The 26,057-nt window shown below is 42.8% G+C and overlaps 1 protein-coding gene across 2 annotated transcripts in view; it reads left to right on the forward strand.

The window, feature by feature from the left end:
• RFX4 (regulatory factor X4) overlaps positions 1–26,057 on the forward strand; it is a 180,286-nt gene that overhangs the window by 70,164 nt on the left and 84,065 nt on the right. For both annotated transcript variants that reach the window (XM_058308667.2, XM_058308668.1), the window contains exon 4: positions 6,578–6,701. In XM_058308667.2, coding sequence (XP_058164650.1) covers positions 6,578–6,701 — 124 coding nt within the window. The remainder of the gene's footprint in view (positions 1–6,577; positions 6,702–26,057) is intronic.

Raw genomic sequence — 26,057 nt, forward strand, 5'->3', positions numbered from 1 at the left:
CACCGTTGAGTACAGTGCTAGCTGTGAGTTTTTCGTATATGTACTTTACTATATTGAGAAAGTGGTAGGAAAATTTGAGTTGAGCCTGGAAGGGTGAAACCCAATGAGGGGGCGAAGGGGAGTTGTCTCTGGTGGTAGGATGGCCACAGAATATGAGCAAAGGTGACATGTGGTGTGATAAGTTTAAAGAACATTAAACAGTCCACTTGCCTGGAGAGATATGTACTTGAAGGAAGTAGGGCAAGAGAAGCCTGGAAGAATAGTTGGGGGTTAGGTAGTGGGGGCCTTGGATGCCAAGATGAGAAAATTGGACTTCTGTGGGAAGGCAGAGGGGAGCCATAGAAGGGTTTACACTACTGTCATGCTCTGATTGCTCAGCAAGAATTTTTTTCCCTGTGTATTTTAGTCTTAAATCTCTCTGTCAACCTCAGTGATCTGTTATTACATTCAGCAAAAAGTTTTCAAAATTCTCTTTCTTTTCTTTTGGTAAAAGAGAAGAAAAAAGTTTCTGTTCTAGACATGTCTGCAAAGACTTGGGAAGTGGAAACTTTGAACTGAAAAAGCTGTGTGTACATTTAAGAAAACATAGGTTTAAAAAGGTTTAACCTTTTTTGTTTCATGGACCCCTTTGCCAGTCAGGTGAAAACCACAGACCCCTTACTAAGTCCACAAAGTATAATGTATTATTTAATAAATATATAACACCAACACCAACATATCCCCACAAGAATAATGTTTTTTTGAATTTCAATTCAAGCTCATGGACCCCTTGTTAAGAACCCCTGGTTTAAATGAGCAGAGGAAGAACTATGCTAAGTTCTGAAACATTTGCTCTTCATTGTAAAATGCTGATGCAAAGCTTCCTCGATGTGCCCTGGGCTGCCACATGCTGAAACCGTGTGAGGAGGTCTTTTAAAAGATGTGTACCATGGATAATGACTCATGTTAGCTAGCAGACTGGGTTCATTATCTCTCCATAATAGGATAGGTTCAATTCAAATATGATCAAGTTGTTAAATAGAGGATAAGAAAATGGACGAAGTGGGGAATTTTTTTTGATCATTAAAAAATTCAGGTATAATGGAGCATTGTTCACCATGTCAGGCTAATGATGTCCTCTAAAAGAGAGGGGAAGGGAAAATTTCATCAGATATGAAGAGAAATAATTAACTGCCTTTCCTTCTGCCGTGCCTTGGTCAGAGAAGCAAACCTTCCAATTAGCAACTCATAGTAGAGGCATGGATCCTCTGGATTTGTAAGGAGGTTTGGAAAGGTGTCATGATGCTATTCCTGACAAACTCATCAAACATCAAAGTTGCCCTTCCTTGCCAATTACATCTATTCTTTCATAGAGCTTATTAAAATGCTTCATAGTCATAAAACACGTAGATACCTGGAAGCGAAGAAACTCTGATAAGAGGAACAAAACGTGGGTAGAAATGTAGTTATTTAGAAGGCTCCAGCCTTTGACAGGTAACTGCTTAATTAGCTCAGCCTGTGTGAACTGTGACTTAACACCCAGCTGATTCAAATAGTTTGTTGCTGCTATGGGTTCATTTAATGCAATATATTTTAACCTTGATCTACTAGACCTTTTGGCCACATATAGTGAGAAAACAAGCCAAAAGAATAACAAATAGAAACTGAGGCACAGGGGGTTAAGTGAAGTAACTAATGAGTAAGGGAGGCAGGAGTTGACCATGGAGTCTGTACTCTTTACATGGCACTTTACTGCCTTCAAAAGCATTATCGTTCCCCTAACTTGTTTCTCTTTCTGCATTTCTAATCACGGGAATGGGATGCCATTTGACCCATTTAAGAACCTTGGAGCTGGTCTTGGTTGCCCCCACACCTAGCAACATGAAAGAGACTCACACCCAAAATTTTGTCTTTACTCCCCAAGGCCACTTCTTCAGTTCATTCTCCATCATTTTTTGCCTGGACTATTGTGATAGCTTCTAACTGGTCTCATTTGTTCATTCATTCATTAAACAGATATTAACTAGTTAGCTGCCACATGACAGGCTTTCCTACTTCTACTGTCTACCCAGCAGAGAGGTGCCAGTGACCTTATAAAGGAATACTTTTCATCATGCCACTCCCATGTCTAAAAAAACTTGATTGGCTTCCTATCATTTTAAAGGATCATATACTACCCATAGGATGACTATCTGAATGCTTTGAAATACATGTTTGTTGAATGTGTCCCTTGATTTTTCAGGCCAAAATACATTTTAGGAAATTATTAGTAAGGATAAGCAAAAAGGGATACTTTCCTTCTCCCTACAGCTTGTAACATGCAAAGCTTCAGCTGTCTGCATGAATAAGCATGAGGCTGGGGAGTATTCCACAACACAATAGTCCAAGATGTGGAAGTGAAATATTTTAAGGATATCATTCCCATTCCCTGCCCTCTGGCTTTTTTTGCATTCTGTCTGCTCTCTGTGTCCATTCGCTATGCATTCTTCTGTGTTTGTATTTTTATTTTTATTCCTGTCCCCTCCCTGCGGGCCAGGCAGCACTCCATGGTGCTTGCGGGCCAGGTGGCTCTCCACAGCATGAGGGCCAGCCTGCCTTCACAAGGAGGCCCTGGGACATGAACCCAGGGCCTCCGATGTGGTAGATGGGAGCCCAAGTGGTTGAGCCTCAGCCACTTTCCAGGATATCTTTCTTTTTTTTAAGATTTATTTATTTAACTTTATTTATTCTGCCACCCCCCGCCCTTGTTGTTTATGCTCGCTGTCTGCTCTTAGCTCTCCGCGGCAGTGTGGACTCTTAGCTCTCCGTGGCGGTGCGGGCTAGCTTGCCTTCACAGAGGCCCCAGGGCCTGAACCTGGGGCATCCCATATGGTAGATGGAATCCCAATTGCTTGAGCCACATCTGCTTCCCTAAAGATATCATTTTATGGACCTCTCAGTAGTCTAAGTTGAAACCTATGAAACTTGGGGTGTTATTTTGCCATTCTTTTATACTCAATCCATTGCTAGTGAAGAGAGCATAGTAAGCTTTAAATTAATGTTGCTGTTTTTATTGATGATGTTATTGTTATTCCTACAGGATCCTGGAAATACTCAGGTCTTTTCCTGCCTCTGAGTCTTTAATTTTTCAGTCCCCTCTGAGCACCACTCCCTTGACTTTTTCGGAAAAGAACATTTTTCACAGTAATCCCTTAATTCAGGAAAATAGGAATATGTGGGGGTTGGCAGACACTTATGCCAGGCTGTTTTCTTTGTGCGGCATTTAAACATCTTCTGATTCTCCCTGTCATGGTTCTTTCCTTTCATACTGCCCCTTCCTGAGCCCACCCCACCACTCAGGCTAGTGTCTCCATCATCCAAAGCACGTGCGCCCTTGGGTTCTTCCATGCCATTCCTCCTGTCTGGAATCCCCACCACCCACTGAGGCAGACAGAATACCTCAGTGGTTCCAAGTGACAGTCTGTCCCATTTGGCATTTGTGTGACTGTGAGCAAATGAATTTGCTCTCTGAGCCTGTTTCTTCATCTGAACCCTGTTTGTAATACCCACCTCATGTGGTCATTGTAAGGATTGAATGAGATAATGGGTGCCCAGTGCCGGGCACCTAGTAAGAGCTTTGCTGGTACAAAGTTCCAGTCTCAGTTCCTCCATGAAATCTTAATTATTTCCTTTCATCTCCACACTAATATCTCTGCCCTCCCAGCTTCAACTGCACCCAGGGTCAGTACTAAAATATTCTGCTTCTTGTGCATTAGTCTCCCCCAAATAGACTGCAAATTCAACTGGGGCATAGACTGTGTCTCATGCCAACACAAATTCCTCTGGGAGCCGATGAGGAACAGAAAATTTAGGCTGGTGTAAGAAAAACAGGGAGAATGAGACTCTGGCCAACTCGAGGGCACATGTAGCGCAAGTCAATTGTTGTTGTGCGGGAATACGGGCCCAGTGTTGCCAGAGCTCAGCTTTTTTCAAAGGAAGCCAGAAATCCACATTCTTCGGTGAAATGTCCTGAATTTTAAAAGTTGGGCCAACTCTCTTCAGGTCAACAAAGCACGTGTGGAAGACCCTCGCTTGTGGCAGCTATCTTACTTAGATAGTCCCTACATATTTGTGTGTAGTAAGCTTGTTATTTGGGACTCTGAACTCATTATAAAAATGAGTTAAAAATATAATATATATATTATAAAAATGATGTACAATACCATGAATAACAGTTAGGAGTCCAGGTTTATCTAGTAGGCTGATTTTTTTTTTAATAATAAACTTTATTTTTAAAACAGTTTGAAATTTACAGAAAATTTGCACAGAAAAATTACAGCATTCCGCTCCACACACACGTAATTTCCTCTATTATTAACATCTTGTATTAGTGTGGGCTGATTATATACTGGACCTGAAGTTTAGAACAGTCCTAAGAAACCTAACCTTTTTGTGAAGCCATTTTAGATTTAGAGGTCCAATTTATGATGCCAGGGTCACATACACTAGAACGTAAACCCTCTAAGGACAGGGACTTTGTTTTGTTCACCGCTATTTCCTTGTTGTCCAGAACACTACCTTGCCATTCAGTACGTTATTTGTTGACTTAGAGATTACCGGTGTCTTCATCCGTGTTAGGACGAATCTCTTCACTGTATGCAAACAAGGACAATTTGCTCACTATGGTATCCTCGGTGCCTGGTGGGTGGTGAGAGATCAATAAGTATTTGTTGAATGAATAAATGATTGAAATAATCTGTCCATCGAACAGTTATTGAGCACCTGTTGTGTGTCAAGGAATATGCTGGGCTTTCATGGGATAGAGGTGAATCAGGGATTTGGTTGCTGAGAAAGGATTGCATAAACTATTTCCTGGAACCCTTCTAAAAATTGCCAGAAGTTACTCAGTGTTCCCCTTCCCAGAAGAGTGGGGAGTGGATGAGATGACCTGGCTGCTTCACTTACCCTAAGGCTGTTGTTAGCCATGGGGTTTGACTCTGAAGTGAATGAGCTGATTTTCTTTCACTTGTAGGTCAGAACCTCGCAGCCAAATGAGTGCTTTCCTTTTTTATGTTTAATTTTTTAATTAGAGAAGTTGTGAATGTACAGAAAAGTTATGCATAAAATACAGGATTCCCCTACACCACCCACTCCTAATACCTTGCATTGAGGTAGGACATTTGTTACATTGATGATAGAGTGCTCTCCTTTTAGTGGGCACCTCGGGAGGCCGTGTCCTTGTTCCACCCCAGTTACAACATTGCTGGACTACTTCTTTGGCAAGTGCCCTCAGAGAGAGTCAGAAGCTGCTTATTGTATCATTGCTTTAGAATCATGCCTTCTCTTTGACCAAAATAAAGGGGGGGGGGGGAGATTTCAGTCAGTCTATTTTATGCCCCAAACTTACCTCCAAAGGACTTCGGGTTGTTTCCTAAAATAGAATTCATGATCAAAGCAGAAGTATTTTCTGCTAGTGAGTTTATTGAATAGTATATTCTCCATACTCTGAAGGCAGGACACAAAAGTCTGCAGATTGCTGTGTGCCACAGCAGTTTTGTTGCAACAGGTGCTTGACCTTCCAATGTGTCTGTGATAAAGAAGGCAGGTTTCATTCGGATTCCCAACTTCTGATGTTTGGATTAAAGAGAGAGAGAGAAAAGACAAACTGTATCTCCTTTGCTTTTATATCCCCACTGCCTAGCACAGAGTCTGGACAATAGGCACCCAAAAATATCTAATGGAGAGGAAGAGTAAATGACAATGAGATATTAGTAGCCTAACATCTACTAAGTGCTTACCATGTGCCAGGTACCATGCTGGGTGCATGCCACATGTTGCCTCATCTTGTCATCACAATAACTTTAAAAGGGAACTGAAGCCCAAGGTTAAGTAACTTGCCCAAGGTCACAGCTAGGAAGTGGCAAGTTTGGGATTTGAACTCAGGTAGAGAGTTTCTCCCCTTAACCCATAAGCTGTGCTCACATAGAAGGAAATGGGTATTATATTATATAATCCTAGTACAGGAGAGAAGGCAATCCTAGAGAAATCATGAGGCTCAATACCCTACATGGTCATGAAAGATTCCTTCAGCCAGAAGGTTAGTAGCCGTCGCCATCCAGCTTCTCCTTGGGTCTTTGTTTCCCAGACCATCCCACTGCTCTTGTCATCCAGGAAGGTCCAAGTTGTTGACACCTGCATCCTTTGCCTCTTACCCATTAGAAGTGGCTGCAAAAGTGGGTTGAGTATGTGATCTGAGGCCTAGCTGAGTGGGCTACTTTCCAGGCCCTGCATCATTTTTGGAGTTTGGGAGGAACCTGATCCACCTGGAATAGGGCGAGGCCAATGACAACACAGAGGAAAGGACTGGGAATTTGGGCTGAAAAGTGACCTGGAGTACTTCTCAAAGTAGCCAGGGAGCCCAATATTTGCTAACCTACACACTCCATGCATGATGTCAGTCAGGTTGCTTTGTCTTCCTGGAGCTGTTTCTCCATCAGTAGGAAGGAAGTTATTTCCAAGGTCAGCCTGGGTCTAGAGAAGAACTACGAAGAAGGGACCCTCTTGCATGGGGCAAGTAACACACAGGCCACCTGTGCTCATTGGGCATCTGTTTCCCCAGGCTGGAGGAGAACTACGAGATTGCAGAAGGGGTCTGCATTCCTCGCAGTGCCCTCTACATGCATTACCTGGATTTCTGCGAGAAGAACGACACCCAACCTGTCAATGCTGCCAGCTTTGGAAAGGTGAGTCCCAGCCTCACCAGGCTTCCTCCTTTCTTTCCTTTCAAGTAATTTATGTACAGTTGTTATTTACCTTATAACATCTTGTTTTTTATAAGTTACCAAAGTAAATAATTTGCTGTAAAAATTCAAACAATTCAGAAATGTTACAAAGTAAGAAGTGAATGTCTCCTCCGAACTTCCCCATTTCTTACTTTGAGCGGAAAGTAACTTCTTTCCTCTGAGAAGCGAATCTTGAACTCACCGGTGCCTTGTGTGTGTGCTAATGAGCCTGGGACAGGCACGTTGCCTGGCTTAATAATGTGGAGACCTTGGAGAAATGAGGAAGTGGCCTTGTAGATTTGAGGTTTGGGAGTCCCTAGCTGGGGGTGGTACTACTTAAAATATAATCTCAGACCTGATAGTTCCCTATCTATGCTATGATAAAAATGTGTGCCACACTTGGAGCTGTGTCTACAAAAAATTGCCCTTTCTGGTTATTCCTATTTAATAGGTCAAGGAAAGCTGTTGGGGCATTCTTTAGACTGATCATTTATTTATTTGAATGGAAAATCTAGATGTTATACCAAAAATGCCCTATTTGATTCAGTACACCTGAACTCTTCTTTCTTTTATTAGCTTCTTAGTTCTATGCATACTTTTCCATGGATCTGCTAACAGAAATAGACAGGCTTGTTCTCTGCCACTGTGCCTTACTAGTTTCCTAAGTGCAGGTGTGACAAGGACTAAAACTAAAACTAAACCCTTAGTCCAGGGTTTCCTATTCAAATGCATGACAGATCATCAGCAGGAAAAAAAAAAAAAACCAAAGAGCAGTATTAGGCCTGAGCCAACCCCCCTGGAGAGTCCAAAATGGAGTGGCTGAGAATTGGGAAAATGCCATGCCGTGACTTAGGGAGGGGGAAAATGTGGAAGGCACTGTGTGTTAGGCGGTGGGGACACAGAAGGGAACCTGGGACGGCCCCAGCTGTGGGGAGGCTCAGACTCGGGAGGGACTTGTTTCCTCAGGGGGTGGGAGAAGGAAGAGCGCATTGCGAATGCGTGTGGGGACAGAGCTTGATCAGGGGTCTTCGGTTCTGGAACCTTCACTTGCCGCCACACAATGCTTGCAGCTGCCAAAATGGGAAACCCAGATGACGTCTCTTAGCTCCAGATGGGGGAATGGGCTGGGTGAACCAGAAGATCAGGAATCTTGACTCCCCTGGACGTATCCCTTAACCCTCTGGCCTCAGCCGTTCTCAGCCATCTCAGCTGTGAGATGAGGAATTAGGTCTTCCCTTGTTCATGGAGATGCTGTGAGATTCAAGAGAGACGATGTCAGGGAGATGGTATGTTTCATTCAGTCATCCAGTAACTCAGCGAATATTTCCTAAGCACCTACCATGTGCCGTTACAGCTGTTATTACAAATTCTCCACGAGATGTTTGTGCAGAGACACAAATGGCTATTAGCTTAGATTCTGCAAAAACAAACCCTCACCATTTCCAGAAATTCTAGTTTGCTTGTGTAAGGACTCTATTCCTTTATTCTTAAATTCTTAAAATTCATTTTAACCTCCTCTCTGGCCCCTGCCCTCCAGTTCCATCCCTACTTTAAGTCTCTAGACTGCCCCAAAATTTCAGCAAACCCCAGAGTGCTTACTTTCTCAGGGGCACCTTCACTTGGGACTCCTGCTGCCATATGTGCTACACGTGTGGCTGTTCAGCACAATTAGAATGAAACAAAACACAAAATTTCAGTTTCTCAGTTGTACCAGCCACGTTTCAAGTATCCAGTAATCACGCATAGCTAGAACCTACCATACTAGGCAGTGCAGAAGAGAACCTGTCCATCATCACAGAAAGTTCTGCTGGGACAGTCCTGCTCTATCCCACAGTGACCAAGGGATGAAACAGCTTCCTCTTTGCTTTTCACAAGACCAAGTCCTCAGAAAGCATCTGTGAACAGAGCAGACCCAAGAAGGCTAGCGGAGGCGTTTACATCCCAAATAGAGTCCTATGGAACAGACACCCACTTCGAAATCCCCTTCAGCCTCCCACAGCAGGGCAGACTTACTGTTCTGCCACCTCCCAGCTTCCCACAACTAGTCCCAGCCGTTCTCTCTGCTGTCTCCCCTTTCTTCCTCCTCCTCTGCTTCTCTTCTTTGTCCCCTCTGCCTTCTCCCCCCATCCTTCTTAGAACAACCCCCATCAAATTCACTCTGTTCTCAGATCCTTGGTGCCTGCTGGCATCTGTGTCCACGGGTCTCACTACTGTCACAAGTGGCTTCTCAAAACATTTTCCCAAACAATAACCATTTCTTCCCTAGCAAGAATTACAGTGCCAGGTGTTCCAAAATAGTCATTTAAAAAGCATCCAAACTCCATCCTGTCTTTAGTCCAAAAACGAGGAAACACTCTAATGGTATTAAAAACGCAAATGCAAAAGCTCTTTGCTGACATCTCGCCATCGATTTCAGAGGCATTGGCGACTGGGGCTGTCGCCTCCAGGGACAGAAGGTGCCCACCAAGGGTTCCACACTGCGCCTGTCAAATTGAAATCCCAGACACATTTGCCCTTCCTGAGAACTGCAGCTGCCATCTCCTTGAGAGAAAGGGACTAGTTGTTCTGGGGAACCTTGGAGGGTAATCATGGACAGTCTTTCTTTGAGCACATTGGTCTGAACTCATGATTCATCTGTGAACTTTTAACTGAGAGCAGGAGAGGTTCAATATTTCAGCTTGGATTTTAGAGGAAAACTGGATTGGGGGTAGTGCCCCACCCAGCTTGCAAGTGGGCTGAGGTGAAACAGACATTGGTGGTAACGCTCTCCCCCATGCTGCCTTGTGGGATCCTGTTCTTGATAAAGTGGGTGGCAGCAATTGTTCTGCTGCAAGCAAAATTTCAATATAAATCTTTCCAAGACTGTGGCCGAGTTGCGTAAGCATTCGCTGCCAGTAATAGCGTATTGACTTTAGGTCCCGAAATTAATTTAGGAATTGCAGAGAACGCTAAAGGTTCTAGGTGACCTGGCCTTGTGCCCACTTTTGCTATTGTCTAGGGTAATGAAAGTTCATGGACTCGGTCCTTAACCTTTCTGAGCTCCCGTTTCTGCACCTTTAGATGGGAATAATCCTCACCAAATTACCCTAGGGCACAAAATGAGACAGAGCTGATGAGGGCATTTTTAAAACTCTAAAGTGCTCTACTAATGAAAGAAATTACTATCTAAAATTGACTGCACTCCATCCCATCTCCTCTATCATCTTATCAAGCTTTCTTTTTCTTTATAGCACTTACCACTACTTGAACTATCTTGTATATACCTGAGGTATAAGTTGCTTTAGTTGTCTGTCTCTTCCTCTTGAACAGAAGGTCTGTGCGGGCAGGGACGTCGTCTTTCTCATTCACTGTGTATCCCCAGAATAGCATTTCGCACCTTGCAGGTCCTCAGATATTTGTTTAAGGTTGAATGATTTATGTTATTGCTATCTGCCGGGGGCCATGTGAATCGTTTCATGTAAGTAAATTTTTAACTCTCATCATGTATGAAATTGGTACTGCACCCATTTTCCACCACCTTGACTGATGGAGAGGCACAATTGGAAACCAGCTGTATTTTTACTTGCTTTGAAGCATGGTTTCCTTTCCTGCTCCCCACTCGAATGACATTGAGCGAAGTCCCGTAGCATCCAGTGCCCTCAGCCATCAGCACGGTTCAGTCCAGTGTAAAACTTCAATCTCATGTGCAGGTCAGAGCTTCTCCCTTTTTGTAACTCAGTTTGATCTGGGAAAGAGAGGTGGAGTCTGCTCTTTCTCTCTTCTGGCTCCTCCAGGGTTAGGGAAAGCAGATGGTGGCAGGTATGGGACAGGGTAGAAGAAAGGAGACAAGAGTGGCTTGGAGCAGCTGATGCTCCCCAAGGCTCCTCCTTGCTGCCAGAGGGCTCTGCTGTGACCCTCCAGTCGTGGGTCCTTGGGGAGCCCGTGGAGCTCTGTGCACCCGGGCTGAAGGGACTGCTCTCCTGCTGACTGCCACCAGCCCTCACTGAGGACTCAGCCTGCGGCTCCGCTTTTGTGTCTGAGGATTTTGACCACTTTACTGCCCATCTAGTGTTACCCCCTTGATTCTGAGAGACTCCCGATGAGTCCACACAAGCGTGACAGGCTCATGGAACTGGCTGGATCCGTTGAAATATAAACAGGAAAAGCCTTTGCTTTCTTCTAGTCACTCTTTCAGCCCTGCTATAGTCATTCTTTCAACTCTGCTATACAGCCAAACTCTCTTTTGTGACCCTGATGGTTTCATGGCAGTTTTAATAGCTTTTTGATTATATAAATATAAGCCTCTTTTCAATAATTTAGACCCTCTTTCATATGGTAAGAAGTCCAGTCCAATCCGATTTGAACCTCACGTCCTCTTCAAAGCTCCTACCCAACTCCCAGCTTCCGCCCGCATGCCTTGGGGACCCACAGTGGAGAAAGGGAGAATGTAGCCTGGTCTGCAATTCCCTGACCTTTTCTGGTTGAGGAAAATGTTTTCAAAATGATAACCCCAGTTCTCCAGCAAAAGCAGTAAAATTAATTTTTAGAGAACAATAGAACTGTAAATGGAAACAAACACAGGTAATAGTAATCGGATTTGGCCTATGCTAGACATTATACCCAGTTAAACTGCCCAGGCTTATCAATAGGAGGTTCTTGTTACTAGATGGTGGAAAGGTTTATTTCTAATTTAGAACACAGAATGCATGGACTTTTCATAAAATTAATGAAAACAGCAAACACTTACATAGGATCAGCAGTGTTCTAAACGCTTTACTTCTATCAACCTCATCTATTTCTCCAAACACTTCTATAAGGTAGTATTGTCATTATCCCCATTTCATAGATGGGTAGACTGAGTCCCAGAAGATCAGGTTGTTTGCTCAAGGTCACATAGCCAGTGAGTGGTGGATATAGTATATGAACCTGGACAGTCTGGCTCCAGAGTCCTTGTGTTTAACCATCTCATTTACACAGAGCAAGTTTTTTAGGAGTAGGGAGTGGAGGAGCAGATGTGGTACAAACACTTGTTCTTTTGACCTTGGTGTAGTCATTAGTAGACATCTGGCAACCTCCTAGATGATGGAATTAGGGAAAGAAGTCTCTGCCTCTCTCCCTCTCAGGAGTCAAGTGTACTGACAATCACAGTTGAGATATGTACCCTTAAGTCTTCCCGACCAGGGTGTGCTGGGCAGTGTGGAATCCCCTGCCAGGATTTCCTGTGCCGTTTCCTTCCTTGGATTCACCACTTGGATCCATCCATTGATTCATCATGCATTTATCTTGTGTCCCACCTGAGCCCAGCCCTGTTGTGGGTGAAGAAATACGGTCTGCCCTTGAGGGGAGAGGGCTGCCAAGGGACATGTGCATGTAAATAACTGCAAAACCTGGTGGCAACTGTGCCCCCCGAGCTGGGACCACACAAGATGAGACCAGTGCAGAAGAGAGACTTGCTGCCTTCTGAGGAGTAGCGGGTAAGGGGTACAAGGCAGCCTGAGAATCAGGCCAGTCCCAGAAAACCCCCAGATGCTAAGAATCTGCCTTCCTGATCCACAGCTCTAGAAGATCCATGGAAGCTGAAATGGGCATTTTAATTTCACAAAATATGTCTTCCATTGGTCTTTTGGAATGTCTAAAATAAAAGGTTCTATCTGCACAAAGATGGAGCACCACTGTGCTTTGCCAACAAGCTAAGCCTTTTCAGAAAGAAAAACAGGACCTCAGATTTCCGAGCAAATAGAGCATCTCTAACTTACGAATGAGTTGTTTTCAACATGCCTTCCAGGAAAGTTTAAAGGCGAAAGAATGTCTTCTTCAGCAAACATCTTGAGGGTCCCCCATGTGCTCTGTGACAGGAGTTTCCAGTTTTGAGCCCTGGGCTGGAGGATTTATTGCCCTTCCTAGCTGCACGACCATAGGCAGGTTCCTTTCCCTCTCGAAACCTCAGACCCTCCATCTGTGAAATGGGAATGTTAGTCCATGAACTTATGAGGCTCCTCATCATATTAGCCCACCCAAAATACTTTTCAACTAGAAATCATAATGTAGTAATTGTTAACCCTGACCCTGTACCAGTCCCTGGGCCAAGCATTACTCGTTTACTCCTCACACAGCCCTGGGAACTAGATGCTGTTTTTATTCTGATTTTAAGGTGAGATAGTTGACTGCAAGGCCTGTGGTCAATATCAGACTTCTAAATGCAAGGGTTTAGACACTGGAAGCTTCTCTCTGAAATAAATCTTAGATGAAATATATATATCAGTTAGGAATTGCGTTGGGGCTATGAGTAAAAGATGTCTTTCTATGGCTTTAAATAGTGGCTTAAATAAATTAATGGTTTTACTTTTCTTCATATAAAATGAATCCAGGAGAAGCTAGCCCACACTGGTAGGACAGCTCCATGAGAGTGTCAGGGACATAGACTCCTGGCTATGCTCTGCCATCTTGAACAGATGGCTTTCGATTTCTAGGTCACCTTGTGGTCCAAAATGCCTGTCCAGGCGGAAAGTGGAGAGAAGGGAGTAAGGGGAGAAGGGGCAAAAACTCCTAGCTGAGACAGCCCTCTTTAGGAACTTTCCCAGAAGCCCTGCCCAATAATTTCCCCTTGTATTTCATTGGCTACCTTTGGCTCAGGGAGGCAGGAAAATGTAGTCCATTAACCCTGGAATGAAAAAAAAAAAGGGTTTGGTTAGAGAGTGAAAGGGATGGACAACCAGCCATTCTAGGTCCAGAAGAATGTCCCGACACCCACATACCCTTTTGTGTCTCACAGTCCAGGATCCTGAAAGAGTATAAGGTATATTCTCATATTCAGGAGCCCGTGGGAAGCACCATAAGTGGTAAAATGTGATCAATGAAGACTGTGGGAGGGTAACATTATTTATGGTCAGCAATTTGTTGAACTTTTCACAAAGAGGCAGATTTATGGTTAGGCCCTAGACAGTTTTACATAGTGTAATTTGAATATGTGGAGAAGGCCATTTGGCCTGGCAAATATACCTCCCCTGAAGCCTTGTTGATATCTCAGATTCCTTAATTGGTTTATTTAAGTCTGTAAAAATACCACTAGAACAAAGCAGAATAATTCATTAAAACTTAGTTACTAACACCGTAGTATGAATAAATTTAATCTATTGAGGGGACCTAGAGACCCCTTCATTTTTCAAATGAGGAAATTAAGACTTAGAGGAATTGAATGATTTTCCCAAGGTCATAAGTTTAGTGGCAGGGCTGGGCCTGGAACCAAGGTCTTTTTCTGAGAGTTGGATCTGGAAGGTGGGTGGGGTGGAATTTGAGAGCCCTGAATAGCCTCTGTGGAGAAGGGAGGCAGGCTGAAGGAAAGGAAGCTGAAGCCACAGATACAACTCGTTTGAATTGAATTTATTTATGTCTTCACTTTTTTTGATAAAGAGTCGAGGTAATTGGCAGTTTGGGCTGTAAGTGACTCTTGAATATTTGGTTCCCTCCCCCCTGCCAGCAATACTTGAGCAATGCAGAAAAGGCCAAGAGTGTTTTGGGGACCTGTGCATCTGCAGCCTCACATACCTGGAACAGAGAAGAGGATGAAAGGTTCCTCGTTTTACATAATTGCCCTCTTCCTCCAGAGTCCTTCAGACCACCCATCCTGCCCTGACCTAGTTCACTTGCACATCCACGTAGGTGCACGGCAGCAGATGAGGAGGTTTTTTTAAGATTTATTTATTTCTCTCCCCTTCCTGCCCCCCCCCCCAGTTGTCTGCTCCCTGTGTCCATTCGCTGTGTGTTCTTCTGTGACCACTTCTATCCTTATCAGCGGCACTGGGAATCTGTGTTTCTTTTTGTTGCATCATCTTGCTGTGTCAGCTCTCTGCATGCACGGTGCCATTCTTGGGCAGGCTGCACTTTCTTCTGCTCTGGGCAGCTCTCCTTACAGGGCGCACTCCTTGCACGTGGGGCTCCCCTACGTGGCACGGCACTCCTTGTGTGCATCAGTACTGCACATGGACCAGCTCGACACGGGTCAAGGAGGCCCGGGGTTTGAACCGTGGACCTCCCATGTGATAGGTGGATACCCTATCCATTGGGCCAAGTCCGCCTCCCCTGGATGAGGAGTTCTTGAGGTGCCCTTAGGCTCTTTCAGTGATGGTTGTCTTCCAGTTTTCAAAAGAAAAAAAATTAAGTACATGGATAGAATTTTCTCTATTTTGAATTCTTGTGTCTGTTTTTCTTTCTTTTTTTTTAATATCAATGTTACAAGTTACTCCATAACACAAGTACTAATTATAATAGCAAAGAAACTGCTTTGGTTCATGGTTACACTCCCTCTTATTTTTGTTCATTCTTTAGTCTTGAGGGATTTGGGACAATGTCCACCCTGCTTCAGGCTGAGAAGGGATGTAGATATTATGGACAGAGGAGAGGAGTTGTTGTGCTTGCAGTTGAAGATACTCCTTGTTCTGGGGATGGGACTATTGCACCATCACCATTTTGTTAGTTGTCTGGGGCAGACCTGAAGAACTGAAGAGTAGGGATTGGCTCCAACTCTGCTGGGTTTCAGGGTTCAACTGGCACCTGAGCAATCCAAAGATTTAAGTCTCTGAGAAATAGACTTAACAGGTAAGTTGAAAATTGTAGGTTCAAATAAAAGGTATAGAATAATCATAGTTAGAGGAATTATAAATGAGTATAACTATGTTATATTGGGGAAATAGATTTTCATATATCCCCAGATAGGGCCTGTGAAGAGGGGTGTTGATTTCATGAGGCTGTGTGGCTTGCCCTCAGGAGCACTTTCGTTTGAGGCTTTGCTTAGTCTGGCAGTTTGTGAAGTTTGTTGAGAGTTGCATAAGTGTCACTTCCAGAATGACCTCCCAACTCACTTTGAAATTAGATTTTATTTAATATTTCCCCTTTTGGTCAAGGTCTTTCTCCAAACGCATTGCTGATTAAGGCTTGGTAAGAATTCCTTGGTGCCAGGGAGGCTCACCCCTGGGAGTCATGCCCCACATCAGAGAAAAGGTAGTGAATTAATTTGCAGCATTTGCCTTACAGAGAAGCTACGTTTGGGTAACAAGGAGGTTTTCAAGAGGTAACTGAATTATTAAAATTAGGCTTAGTTTCATTATTACAGGAATAAGGGTTTATAAGTTCAAGCATTAAGATTGAGGGCTTGGTTTATGGGCCTGTATTCTTTTATTAGGCAAGGCTTGTATATTCCAGAGTTGGTTTTTTGTTTTGTTTTGTTTTCCATCTTTGAGAAAGTAGCAGAATTTCCCCAGGAGGAAAGTATAATATTTTCTTACCTACTCTGTGGGCATCTACCTATCCAGAAAACATACCTGTGGCAACCAGGAGACATTTATATCTCATAGAACTATGCTTTAGGTGCATTTTTCCCCATTTACAACCCACTATCAACACCCTGTACTGGTGACGTACCTTTGTTATAGATTCTAAGAGAACATTCTTAAATTTGTGTTATTAACCACAATTCTTGGCCACCACAGAGTTCTCTATGTTATGTAATCCCACATTTTATCCTTAGCTTTCCTTTGAACAACAGGTATGACCCCAAATTTCCCCATTCAACCATATGCTGACACACACTTTAGCACTGTTAATTACATTCATACTGCTGTGCTACCATCACCTCCTTCCATTGTCTAACCATTACCATCAACCTAATAATAACTTCTGCACAGATTAACCATTGGCTCCCCATTATCTACTGCCACTCTGTCTCCTGGTAACATATCTTCCAGACTCTGACTCCATGAGTCTGCTCACTATACTTAGTTCATATCAATGAGATTATACAGTATTTGTCCTTTTGTGTCTGGCTTATTTCACTCAGCATAAGGTCCTCAAAGTTCATTCATGATGTTGCATATGTCAGTATTTCATTCCTTCTTACAGCTGAATAATATTACATTGTATGTATATACTGCATTTTGTTTATCCATTCATTGGTTGATGGACACTTGTGTTGCTTCCATCTTTTGACTATTGTGAATAATGCTGCTGTGAACATAGGTATGTATATTATCTATTTGTGTCCTTGCTTTCAATTCTTCTGGTATATACCTAGCAGCAGTATTGCTGGATCATATGGCAATTCTTTTTTAGCTTCCTGAGGAAATGCCAGAATGTCCTTCACAGGAGCTGCACCATTTCATATTCCCACCAGCAGTGAATGTTGTATAGTTTTCTGTGCACAAGTCCTTTACATCCTTAGTTAAATTTATTCCTAGATAATTTTTTCTTTTAGTTGCTATTGTAAAGTAATTTCTTTCTTGACTGCCTCCTCAGATTGCTCATTACTAGTATACAGAAACAGTACTGATTTTTGCATGTTGATCTTCTGTCCTGCACTTTGCTGAACTCGTTTACAAGCTCTAGTAGCTTTCTTGAAGACTTTTAGGGACTTTCCTTTTTATAGAATCATGTCATCTGCAAATAGTAAAAGTTTTACTTCTTCCTTTCCAATTTGGATGCTTTTTATTTCTTTTTCTTGCCTAACTGCAGAGCAAAACTTCTAACACAATGTTGAATAAGAGTGGTAACAGTGGGCATCCTTTTCTGGTTCTGGACCTTAGAAGGAAAGCTTTTAGTCTTTTACCATTGAATATGATGGTAGTGATGGGGTTTTCAAATATGCCCTGTATCATGTGGAGGAAGTTTACTTCTATTCCTATCTTTCAACATGTTTTTATCAAGAAAGTGTGCTGGATTTTGTCAAATGCCTTTTCTGCATTGATAGATATGATCATGTAATTTTTCCCTTTGATTTGTTAATGTGGTGTGTTACATTAATTGATTTTCTTGTGCTGAACCAACTTTGTATATCTGTGATAAAACCCAATTGATCGTATTATAGAATTAATTTAATGTGTTGTTGGATTCAATTTGCAAGTATTTTCTTGAGGATTTTTGCATCTAAGTTCATTAAATTAGTCTGTAATTTTCTTTTCTTGTAGCATCTTTATCTGGCCTTGGTTTTAGGGTGATATTGGTTTCATAGAATGAATTAGGTAATGTTCCCTCTTCTTCAATTTTCTAGAAGAGTTTGAGTAGGATTGGTGTTAGTTCTTTTCAGAATGATTGGTAGAATTCACCTGTGAAACCATCTGGTGGTCCTGAGATTTTCTTTGTTGGGAGGTTTGTGATGACTGATTCAATCTCATTTCTTGTGATTGATCTGTTGAGGTCTTCTATTTTTTTCTTTAGTCAGTGTAGATTGTTTGTGTATTTTAGGAATCCATCCATTTTATCTAAGTTGTCCAACTTGCTGGCCTACAGTTATTCATAGTATCCTCTTATGATTCTTTTTATTTCTGTGGGGTCATTGGTGATGTCCCTTCTCTCATTTCTGATTTTATTTATTTGTATCTTCTCTCTCTTTTTCTTGGTTAGTTTACCTACGGGTTTGTAAATTTTATCAATCTTTTCAAAAAAACAGCTTTTGGTTGTGTTAATGCTATTGTTTTTTAATTCTCAAGTTCATTTAATTCTGCCCTAATCTTTGTTATTTCTTTCATTCTGCTTGCTTTGGGATTAGTTTACTATTCTTTTTTTAGTTCCTCTGGTGTGCAGTTTGGTCTTTGATTTTAGCTCTTTCTCTCTCAGCATTGCCTTCACTGCATCCCATAAATTTTTTTTAGGAGATGCCAGGGATTGAACCCAGGACCTTGTACATGGGAAGTAGGTGCTCAGCCACTGAGCTACATGAATTCCCCACCCCCCATAACTTTTGGTATATTGTGTTCTCATTTTCATTTGCCTTGATATGTTTACTGATTTCACTTGCAATTTCCTCTTTGACCCACTGATTATTTGAATGTTTTATTTAGCTCCCGTGTATTTTGTGATTTTCCATTTCTCCACCCTTTATTGATTTCCAATTTCATTCTGTTGTGGTCAGAGGAAGTGCATTGTATAATTTCAGTCTTTCTGAATTCAGTGAGACTTGTTCCGTAACCTAACATGTGGTCTATCCCGTAGAATGATTCAAGAGCACTCAAGAGGAATGTATATTCTACTGTTTTGGGGTGGAGTGTTCTATATATGTCTGTTAGGTCTAGTTCCTTTATCATAATATGCAAGACCTCTGTTTCTTTATTGATCCTCTTTCTAGATGTTCTGTCTATTGCTGAGAATGGTGTGTTGAAGTCCCCCACTATTATTGTAGAGACATCTATTTTTCCCCTCAGTTTTGCCAATATTTGCCTCACGTATTTCAGGACACCCTAATGAGGTACATAAATATTTATGATTGTTCTTTCTTCTTGGTCAATTGCCCCTTTTATTAATTTTTTAAAATTTATTTTTGGTCTTTATTTTTAATATTACATTAAAAAAATATGAGGTCCCCATATACTCCCCACCCCCCTTTTCTTAATATTAATACATAGTGCCCTTCTTTGTTTCTAGCAACAGTTTCACATTTAAAGTTTTTTCTCTATATTAGTATATGTTCTCCAGCTCCTTTTTGGTGACTGTTTGCATGGAAAATCATTTTCTAACCTTTCACTTGCAACCTATTCGTGTCCTGGGTGAGTCTGCTTTAGAAAGCATATAGATGATCATATTTTTAAAATCCATTCTGATAATCTTTGTCTCTTAAATGGGGAGTTTAAACCATTAACATTCAATGTTATTACTTTAAAGGTAGTATGCATATCAACCATTTTATCTATAGGCTTTTATATGTGATAGCTCATTTTTGTTTGTCTTTTTACCCTTTTAGTTACTCTTACTAATAATTTTCCTTTCTATACTCTTTCCCAAACTCCCTCTCCTGTCTTTACCTTTCAGCCTGCAGAACTCCCTTTAGTATTTCTTGTAGGGTAAGACTCTTGTTGATGAATTTTCTCAATTTCTCAATTTATCTGTGAATATCTTTTTTTTAATAAACACTTATTTTTTCAGATTTATTTCTCTCCGCCCCCCCCAGTTGTCTGCTCTCTGAGTCCATTCACTGCATGTTCTTCTTTTTTTTCCTTCTCCCAAAGTCTCTTTTTTTGTCTTTATTTATTTTTTTAATGTAACATTAAATGTTACATTTTTAATGTAACATTAAAAAAATATGAGGCCCCTATATACCCCCCACCCCCCCACCCCACTCCTCCCCCCATGAATATCTTAACCTCTCCATTTTTATTTTATTTTATTTTATTTATTTATTTTTTAAATAACACTTTTTAAAATTAAAGTTAATAGATCACATAGAACGTTCATGAAAAAAAAACGTAAGATGGGAAGCGGACTTGGCCCAGTGGTTAGGGCGTCCGTCTATCACATGGGAGGTCCGCTGTTCAAACCCCGGGCTTCCTTGACCCGTGTGGAGCTGGCCATGCGCAGTGCTGATGCGTGCAAGGAGTGCCGTGCCATGCTGGGGTGTCCCCCGTGTAGGGGAGCCCCACCCACAAGGAGAGCACCCCATAAGGAGAGCTGCCCAGCGTGAAAGAAAGTGCAGCCTGCCCAGGAATGGCGCCACCCACGCGGAGGGCTGACACAACAAGTTGATGCAACAACAACAACAAAAAAGAAACTCAGATTCCCGTGCCGCTGACAACAATAGAAGCAGACAAAGAAGAAAGACACAGCAATTAGACACAGAGTACAGACAACCGGGGTGGGGCGGGGGGGGGGGGGGGAAGGAGTTGAGAGAAATAAATAAATAAATAAATCTTTTTTTTTTAAAAAAATAAGAGGTTCCCATATAAACCATCCCCCACTCCCCCACCCCCATTATTTTTGTAAGTTGTATTTTTTTGAAGATACATACATCACAAAAAAGGTTACATTAAAAAAAAAAAAGAGGTTTCCATACACCCCCCCACCCCCTCACCCCACTCATCCCACACCAACAACCTCCCCCATCATTGTGGCACACTCATCACACTTGGCAAACACATTTTGCCCTTCTCTTCTCCTTGTGGGGCAACCATAATGTATATGTTTGTGTGTTCTGTGCTGTTATTTAATCCCCTCAGACCCTGCTCAATTTTTTCCATTTTTCCCCTTGGTCTGTTTCTGCTATCTGTGCATTTTTAGACATCCCATCTTCTAATTTGCTGGTTCTTTTCTCTGCCTGTTCAAACTGCTGTTGGATGATCCTAGTATATTTTTAATTTCTTCTATATGCCTTCATTACCATAAGATCTGTTATTTTTGTAGGTATGTTTACAATCTCTATTGTGTGCTCATCCAGTGTCTTCTTTTTTTTTTTTAAGATTTTTATTTTATTTATTTCCTCCCCTTCCCCCCCAGTTGTCTGTTCTCTGTGTTTATTTGTTGCATGTTCTTCTTTGTCTCCTTCTGTTGTCAGCGGCACGGGAATCTGTGTTTCTTTTTGTTGCGTCATCTTGTTGCGTCAGCTCTCCATGTGTGTGGCGCCATTCCTGGGCAGGCTGCACTTTCTTTCATGCTAGGCGGCTCTCCTTACGGGGTGCACTCCTTGTGCATGGGGCTCCCCTACGCAGGGACACCTCTGCATGGCAGGGCACTCCTTGTGCGCATCAGCACTGCACATGGGCCAGCTCCACATGGGTCAAGGAGGCCCGGGGTTTGAAGCACGGACCTCCCATGTGGTAGACGAATGCCCTAACCACTGGGCCAAGTCTGCTTCCCATCCAGCATCTTCTTAATATCCTTTATCTCTTCCTTTATTGCCTTGAATTGATTTAGGAGATTTGTGTGGGTATCTTTGATTAGTTGTTCCAACTTCTTCATCTCTTCCAGCTTCTTTTTTTTTTTTTTTTTTTAAGATTTATTTATTTATTTACCCCCCTCTCCCCTGGTTGTCTGTTCTCTGTGTCTATGTGCTGCGTCTTGTTTCTTTGTCCGCTTCTGTTGTCTTCAGCGGCATGGGAAGTGTGGGTGGCGCCATTCCTGGGCCAAGCTGCACATTCATTTGCACTGGGCGGCTCTCCTTACGGGCGCACTCCTTGCATGTGGGGCTCCCCTACTCGGGGGACACCTGTGCGTGGCGCGGCACTCCTTGCGCACATCAGCACTGTGCATGGGCCAGCTCCACACGGGTCAAGGAGGCCCGAGGTTTGAACCGCGGACCTCCCATGTGGTAGACGGACGCCCTAACCACTGAGCCAAGTCCGTTTCCCTCTTCCAGCTTTTTAATTTGTTCCTTTGACTGGACTATATCTTCCTGTTTCTTTCTTTTTTTTTAAGATTTATTTATTTCTCTCCCCATTTCCCCCTCTCCCCTTGACTGCTCTCTGTGTCCATTTGCTGTGTGTTCTTCTGTATCCACTTGCGTTCTTGGTGGCACCAGGAATCTGTGTCTCTTTTTGTTGCATCATTTTGCTGCATCACCTCTTTGTGTGTGTGGCGCCATACCTGGGCGGGCTGCGTTTTTTGTGCAGGGCAGCTCTCCTTGGGGGTGCACTCCTTGCACTTGGGGCACCCCTACGTGGGTGTGCCCCTGCGTGGCATGGCACTCCTTGAGCACAGCTGCACTACACATGAACCAGCTCACCACATGGGCCAGGAGGCCCTGGGTTTGAACCCTGGACCTTCCATAGGGTAGACACACAGTCTATCAGTTGAGCCACATCTGCTTCCCTCTTCCTGTTTCTTAATATAGCTTGGAACTTTTTGCTGATGTCTAGGTGTCTAGTCTGTTTATCTTGATGGGTTTACTCTTGGTCAGTGTCTCCTAGGCAAGAGCCTAGGATCTTATTGTTGTTTAGCTTTGTGTTAAGGCTCATCTTTGATACTTGGTTCAACTTATTCTAAATCTTCAGTATTGCCTGAGTTTAACCAATGATTAAAAAAAAAAGGAAAAGGAAAGGAAAAAAAGGAGGAAAAGAAAAAACAATTAGAAAAAAAAACAGCCTCCCTCCCAGGCCACCCGCACTGATCGCCCCACTGCCACACCACTTTCCCCAAGCCCATGAAGCCTGCCTGTCTTCTTGCAACTTCTGGAGGATGAGTGCACCCTGCCCCTCCTTATTCTACCATCTTGGATCTCCCTCCCACAGTTTTTCTTAACTTTAGTATCTGCTGTTGAGTGTCCACGTCAGAATGTCTGATTTCACACCTAATTATATATTTAGTTATTTTGGGTGTGTTTAGTGCAGCTCAGTGTAAAAGCTCTGAAGCCAAACTGCTTGGGTTTGAATCCCAGCTACGTCACTACCAGTTGTGGGAATTCAGGCAATTTTTTAGTGTCTCAGGGTGTCGATCTCCTCATCTGTGAAATGGGATAATGACAGCCACTACCCAGATTATTGCTCAGATGAGTGCAAAAGGTCTTAGCACAGTACCAAGTAAATACAAACACTCAATACACGCTGACTCTAATTATGATTTCAGTTTGCTATAGCAAAATTTCATGACTTTTTAGCATGCTTTTACTATATTATCACTAACAATGTTTCAAGCCTTCTAGGTTTTTTTCCTTCTGAACAATTTTGAGAATAATTTTTCTAAAAATTTCCTCCCTCAGACTCATACTGCCATCACCACCCTCACCTGCTGTCTAATTACCATCTTCAGAATCATTCATTTTTGACTTAACCTGTGTCTTATGTAAGTTACCTCATTCTAGCTAAATCAGCATGTGAAAACTGTCTTTTCTCAAACTCACATGCACAACACATTACCCAGCCAGCCCAAGGGCAGTACTGGGTTCATGTATGGATTTTTGGACCTGTTGCAGTTGCCATCTATGGTACCCTTCAAGGGGCGACAGAGTAACTGTTACCTTTCTAGCTCTGGGGGATTTCACAGCCTCCTTCATCAATCCATAAGCGTGATTTGAAATTCCACTTCTGTCTCATTCTACTAGATATGAAATTTCTCTTGGTGACTCTCCTGTGGAAACTGAAGCACATTCTGCTCCCCCCCCCCCCCCCCCGCCAAGTGCTTGGCACCTAGTAGGTACTGCAAAATTTTTTGTGGAATGAATAGAGTTATACTGGCATTGTAAAATTACTCTGGCAAACACCCATTTTAAGACAGAATCATTGAGCCAGGATGTCTTAAAATCCTTTTTCATACCACCAAATTTAATTATTTTTTTCTTCTCTGACAAAGGGGCTGAGTTTGTTGTCAAAAAGAAAATAAGTACTCTACTTGCAGTTTAAAGTTGTGGCATTCAGAATCCCTTTAGCCAATCTCCTTCCCCAACCGGGTCTTTCTCATTTATTGTTTTGTGCTTTTTTAAAAGAAGCCACAAATTGTGTACCATATATGATGATAAAACAGCAAGTTGTCATTGTACTGAATTTCTAATTTCTTGCCATTTGAAAATCCCCTCTTCTTTTCCCACATTCAAATGATCCCTGAAATAAGATCTGTAACTCTTATTTTTAAGTTGTTATAAGCATACTTGGCTCTTACTATACAAATGAGTTTTGTCCCCTACAAACTGTTGAAGTATATACATGTATTTCATTGTATTGGGATTTCTTTTAGATCTGTCCTTGTTGGTGTCAAATCTTTGCCTCTGAGGATGGATTAGATTTTTGGAAACTACCAAAAGCTTTTTGTCAGAGCTGTCCCTGATGACTAAGTTTGGAGATCAAGTCGGGTCAAGACCATACAATTTGGGGTAAAAATCAAAGCCCATCTGTAGCGTCGTAAGTGACTTTCCTGCATGGTTCTGCAGTTGGCTGTTGAGGATGAGAGGATGTCAGGACACAGTCGGTGGGTGCTTTGCTGGCTCCTGAGCATGTCTGCCAAGGAGAAGAAGAGGAGAAATAGTAGAACCAGATTCCTGGGCCTTCCAACTGGCCAGCATCTGTGAATCTGAGCAGCCTTAACTGCCTATAAAATGAGGATCGTTTTGCTTTCCTCCACGGTTGTTTTTAGGATAAAATTTAACACTAGTGTAAAACACCTAGTTTAGGGCGTGGTGCCCAGTGATGCTCAGCGGATGTGAGTTTCCTCTTTTCACTCATTCCCTTCCTTACCTTAAATGAGGGGAGTCACTTGACTATGTTGTTTCAGGAATGTTTGCTCAAAACTCACATTTCTTAAAAACTGCACCCACAAAATTCTGTAAGGGGAGCCTACACGCTGAGTTTCCTGCCACGTGGAGCCGCATGTTGTATGGAGAGAAGAATGGACAGAGAACGTGAATAACCTGTCACCAGCTAAAAAAGAATTCCAGCAGCTCCAGAGAGTAGTGCTCCAGAGCTTCCCACCCCCAGCCCCGTGGAGGCCCCGGCCCTGTCTGCCCAGGCTGAAAGAGAGAAGGGTGGGATTCATGAGGAATTAAAGGGAATTTGGAAGGCTGGGATGTTGCGGAATGTTAGATCAGTAGCTAGAACAGCATGTGGTGTTCTTTAGGCAGGCTTCATTGAATCCATACAAAAAAAGAAAGAGGGGCTGCCTGCCCGTCTGCTCATTTATCAAACAGCAAAGCTCAACTTTCACAGCTCCACAAAAGTGTTTTACTGTTTGCCGAGTCTTGCTCCAGAAATTAAAACCTGAACAGCCTTCATGGGGCTGAACTGACACTGCATTTTGAGACACAAACTAAATTGTGCTGGGCTTTCAGATTCGGGGACCAGTTGGTTATTTGGTGAAAGGAGAGAAGAATAATTTGTAATTTGCCGCCCGTAAGAAACATTATTTAAAAAAAAAAAAAGAAGGAAAAAAAAGCCAGCTCCCTTCCCCGGGGTTTTTGTGGCTGCTAGAAGGAGGAGGTGCTATCGGCGACAGCCCTTTCTTCGCTGGGAGTGGGAAAAGTCTTGACCTCCATTTGGACAGAATGTTTTGTGGTACAGCAGCGCTTCCTCCAGCCCCCACCCCCAACTCGTGACAAGCTTCCTTTACTCTTGATTTTTTAAATTTGAAATTATCTTTCACCCTTCTGGGGGTAGGGGGTGGGGAGGAGAGGATTTGACCACCAAATGTTTCTAGGTTAAAGAATTTTCACAAACAGAACGGAAATATCCTAACCACGTAAGTATATAGACCCTGAAAAACCATAATATGCCACAAAAGCCTGAAAATTGCATCAAACGGGAGAGTAATAACTTTGTTAATGAAGAGAATGGGCCAGAAAAGAAGGATGGCCAGAGGAAGATGCAGTTAGGGGGCACCGAGGGGTCTCAGTGGATGCAGAGTCCCTTGCTTCAGCCCCCACCCCCATCCCAGCCCCTTCCCTCCAGCCAGTGGGGCTGGAGATGCCTGTTCAGGCCGAGCTCTTGCCCTGCACCCTTGCCCTGCTCGCAGCTGCTGAAGCCCCACGAGAGAAGCCTTCCCTCCTCCACCACAGCTCGGCACCCATTCTCTAGCGCCTTTGACTGCCACAGCCCTGTGATATAAGCTGAGCAAGTATTGTTATCCCTGTTTTATGGTTGAGGAAACCTGATGTTCAAACGGAAA

This window comes from Dasypus novemcinctus, chromosome 12 (assembly GCF_030445035.2).
Source record: "Dasypus novemcinctus isolate mDasNov1 chromosome 12, mDasNov1.1.hap2, whole genome shotgun sequence".
Taxonomy (NCBI): domain Eukaryota; kingdom Metazoa; phylum Chordata; class Mammalia; order Cingulata; family Dasypodidae; genus Dasypus; species Dasypus novemcinctus.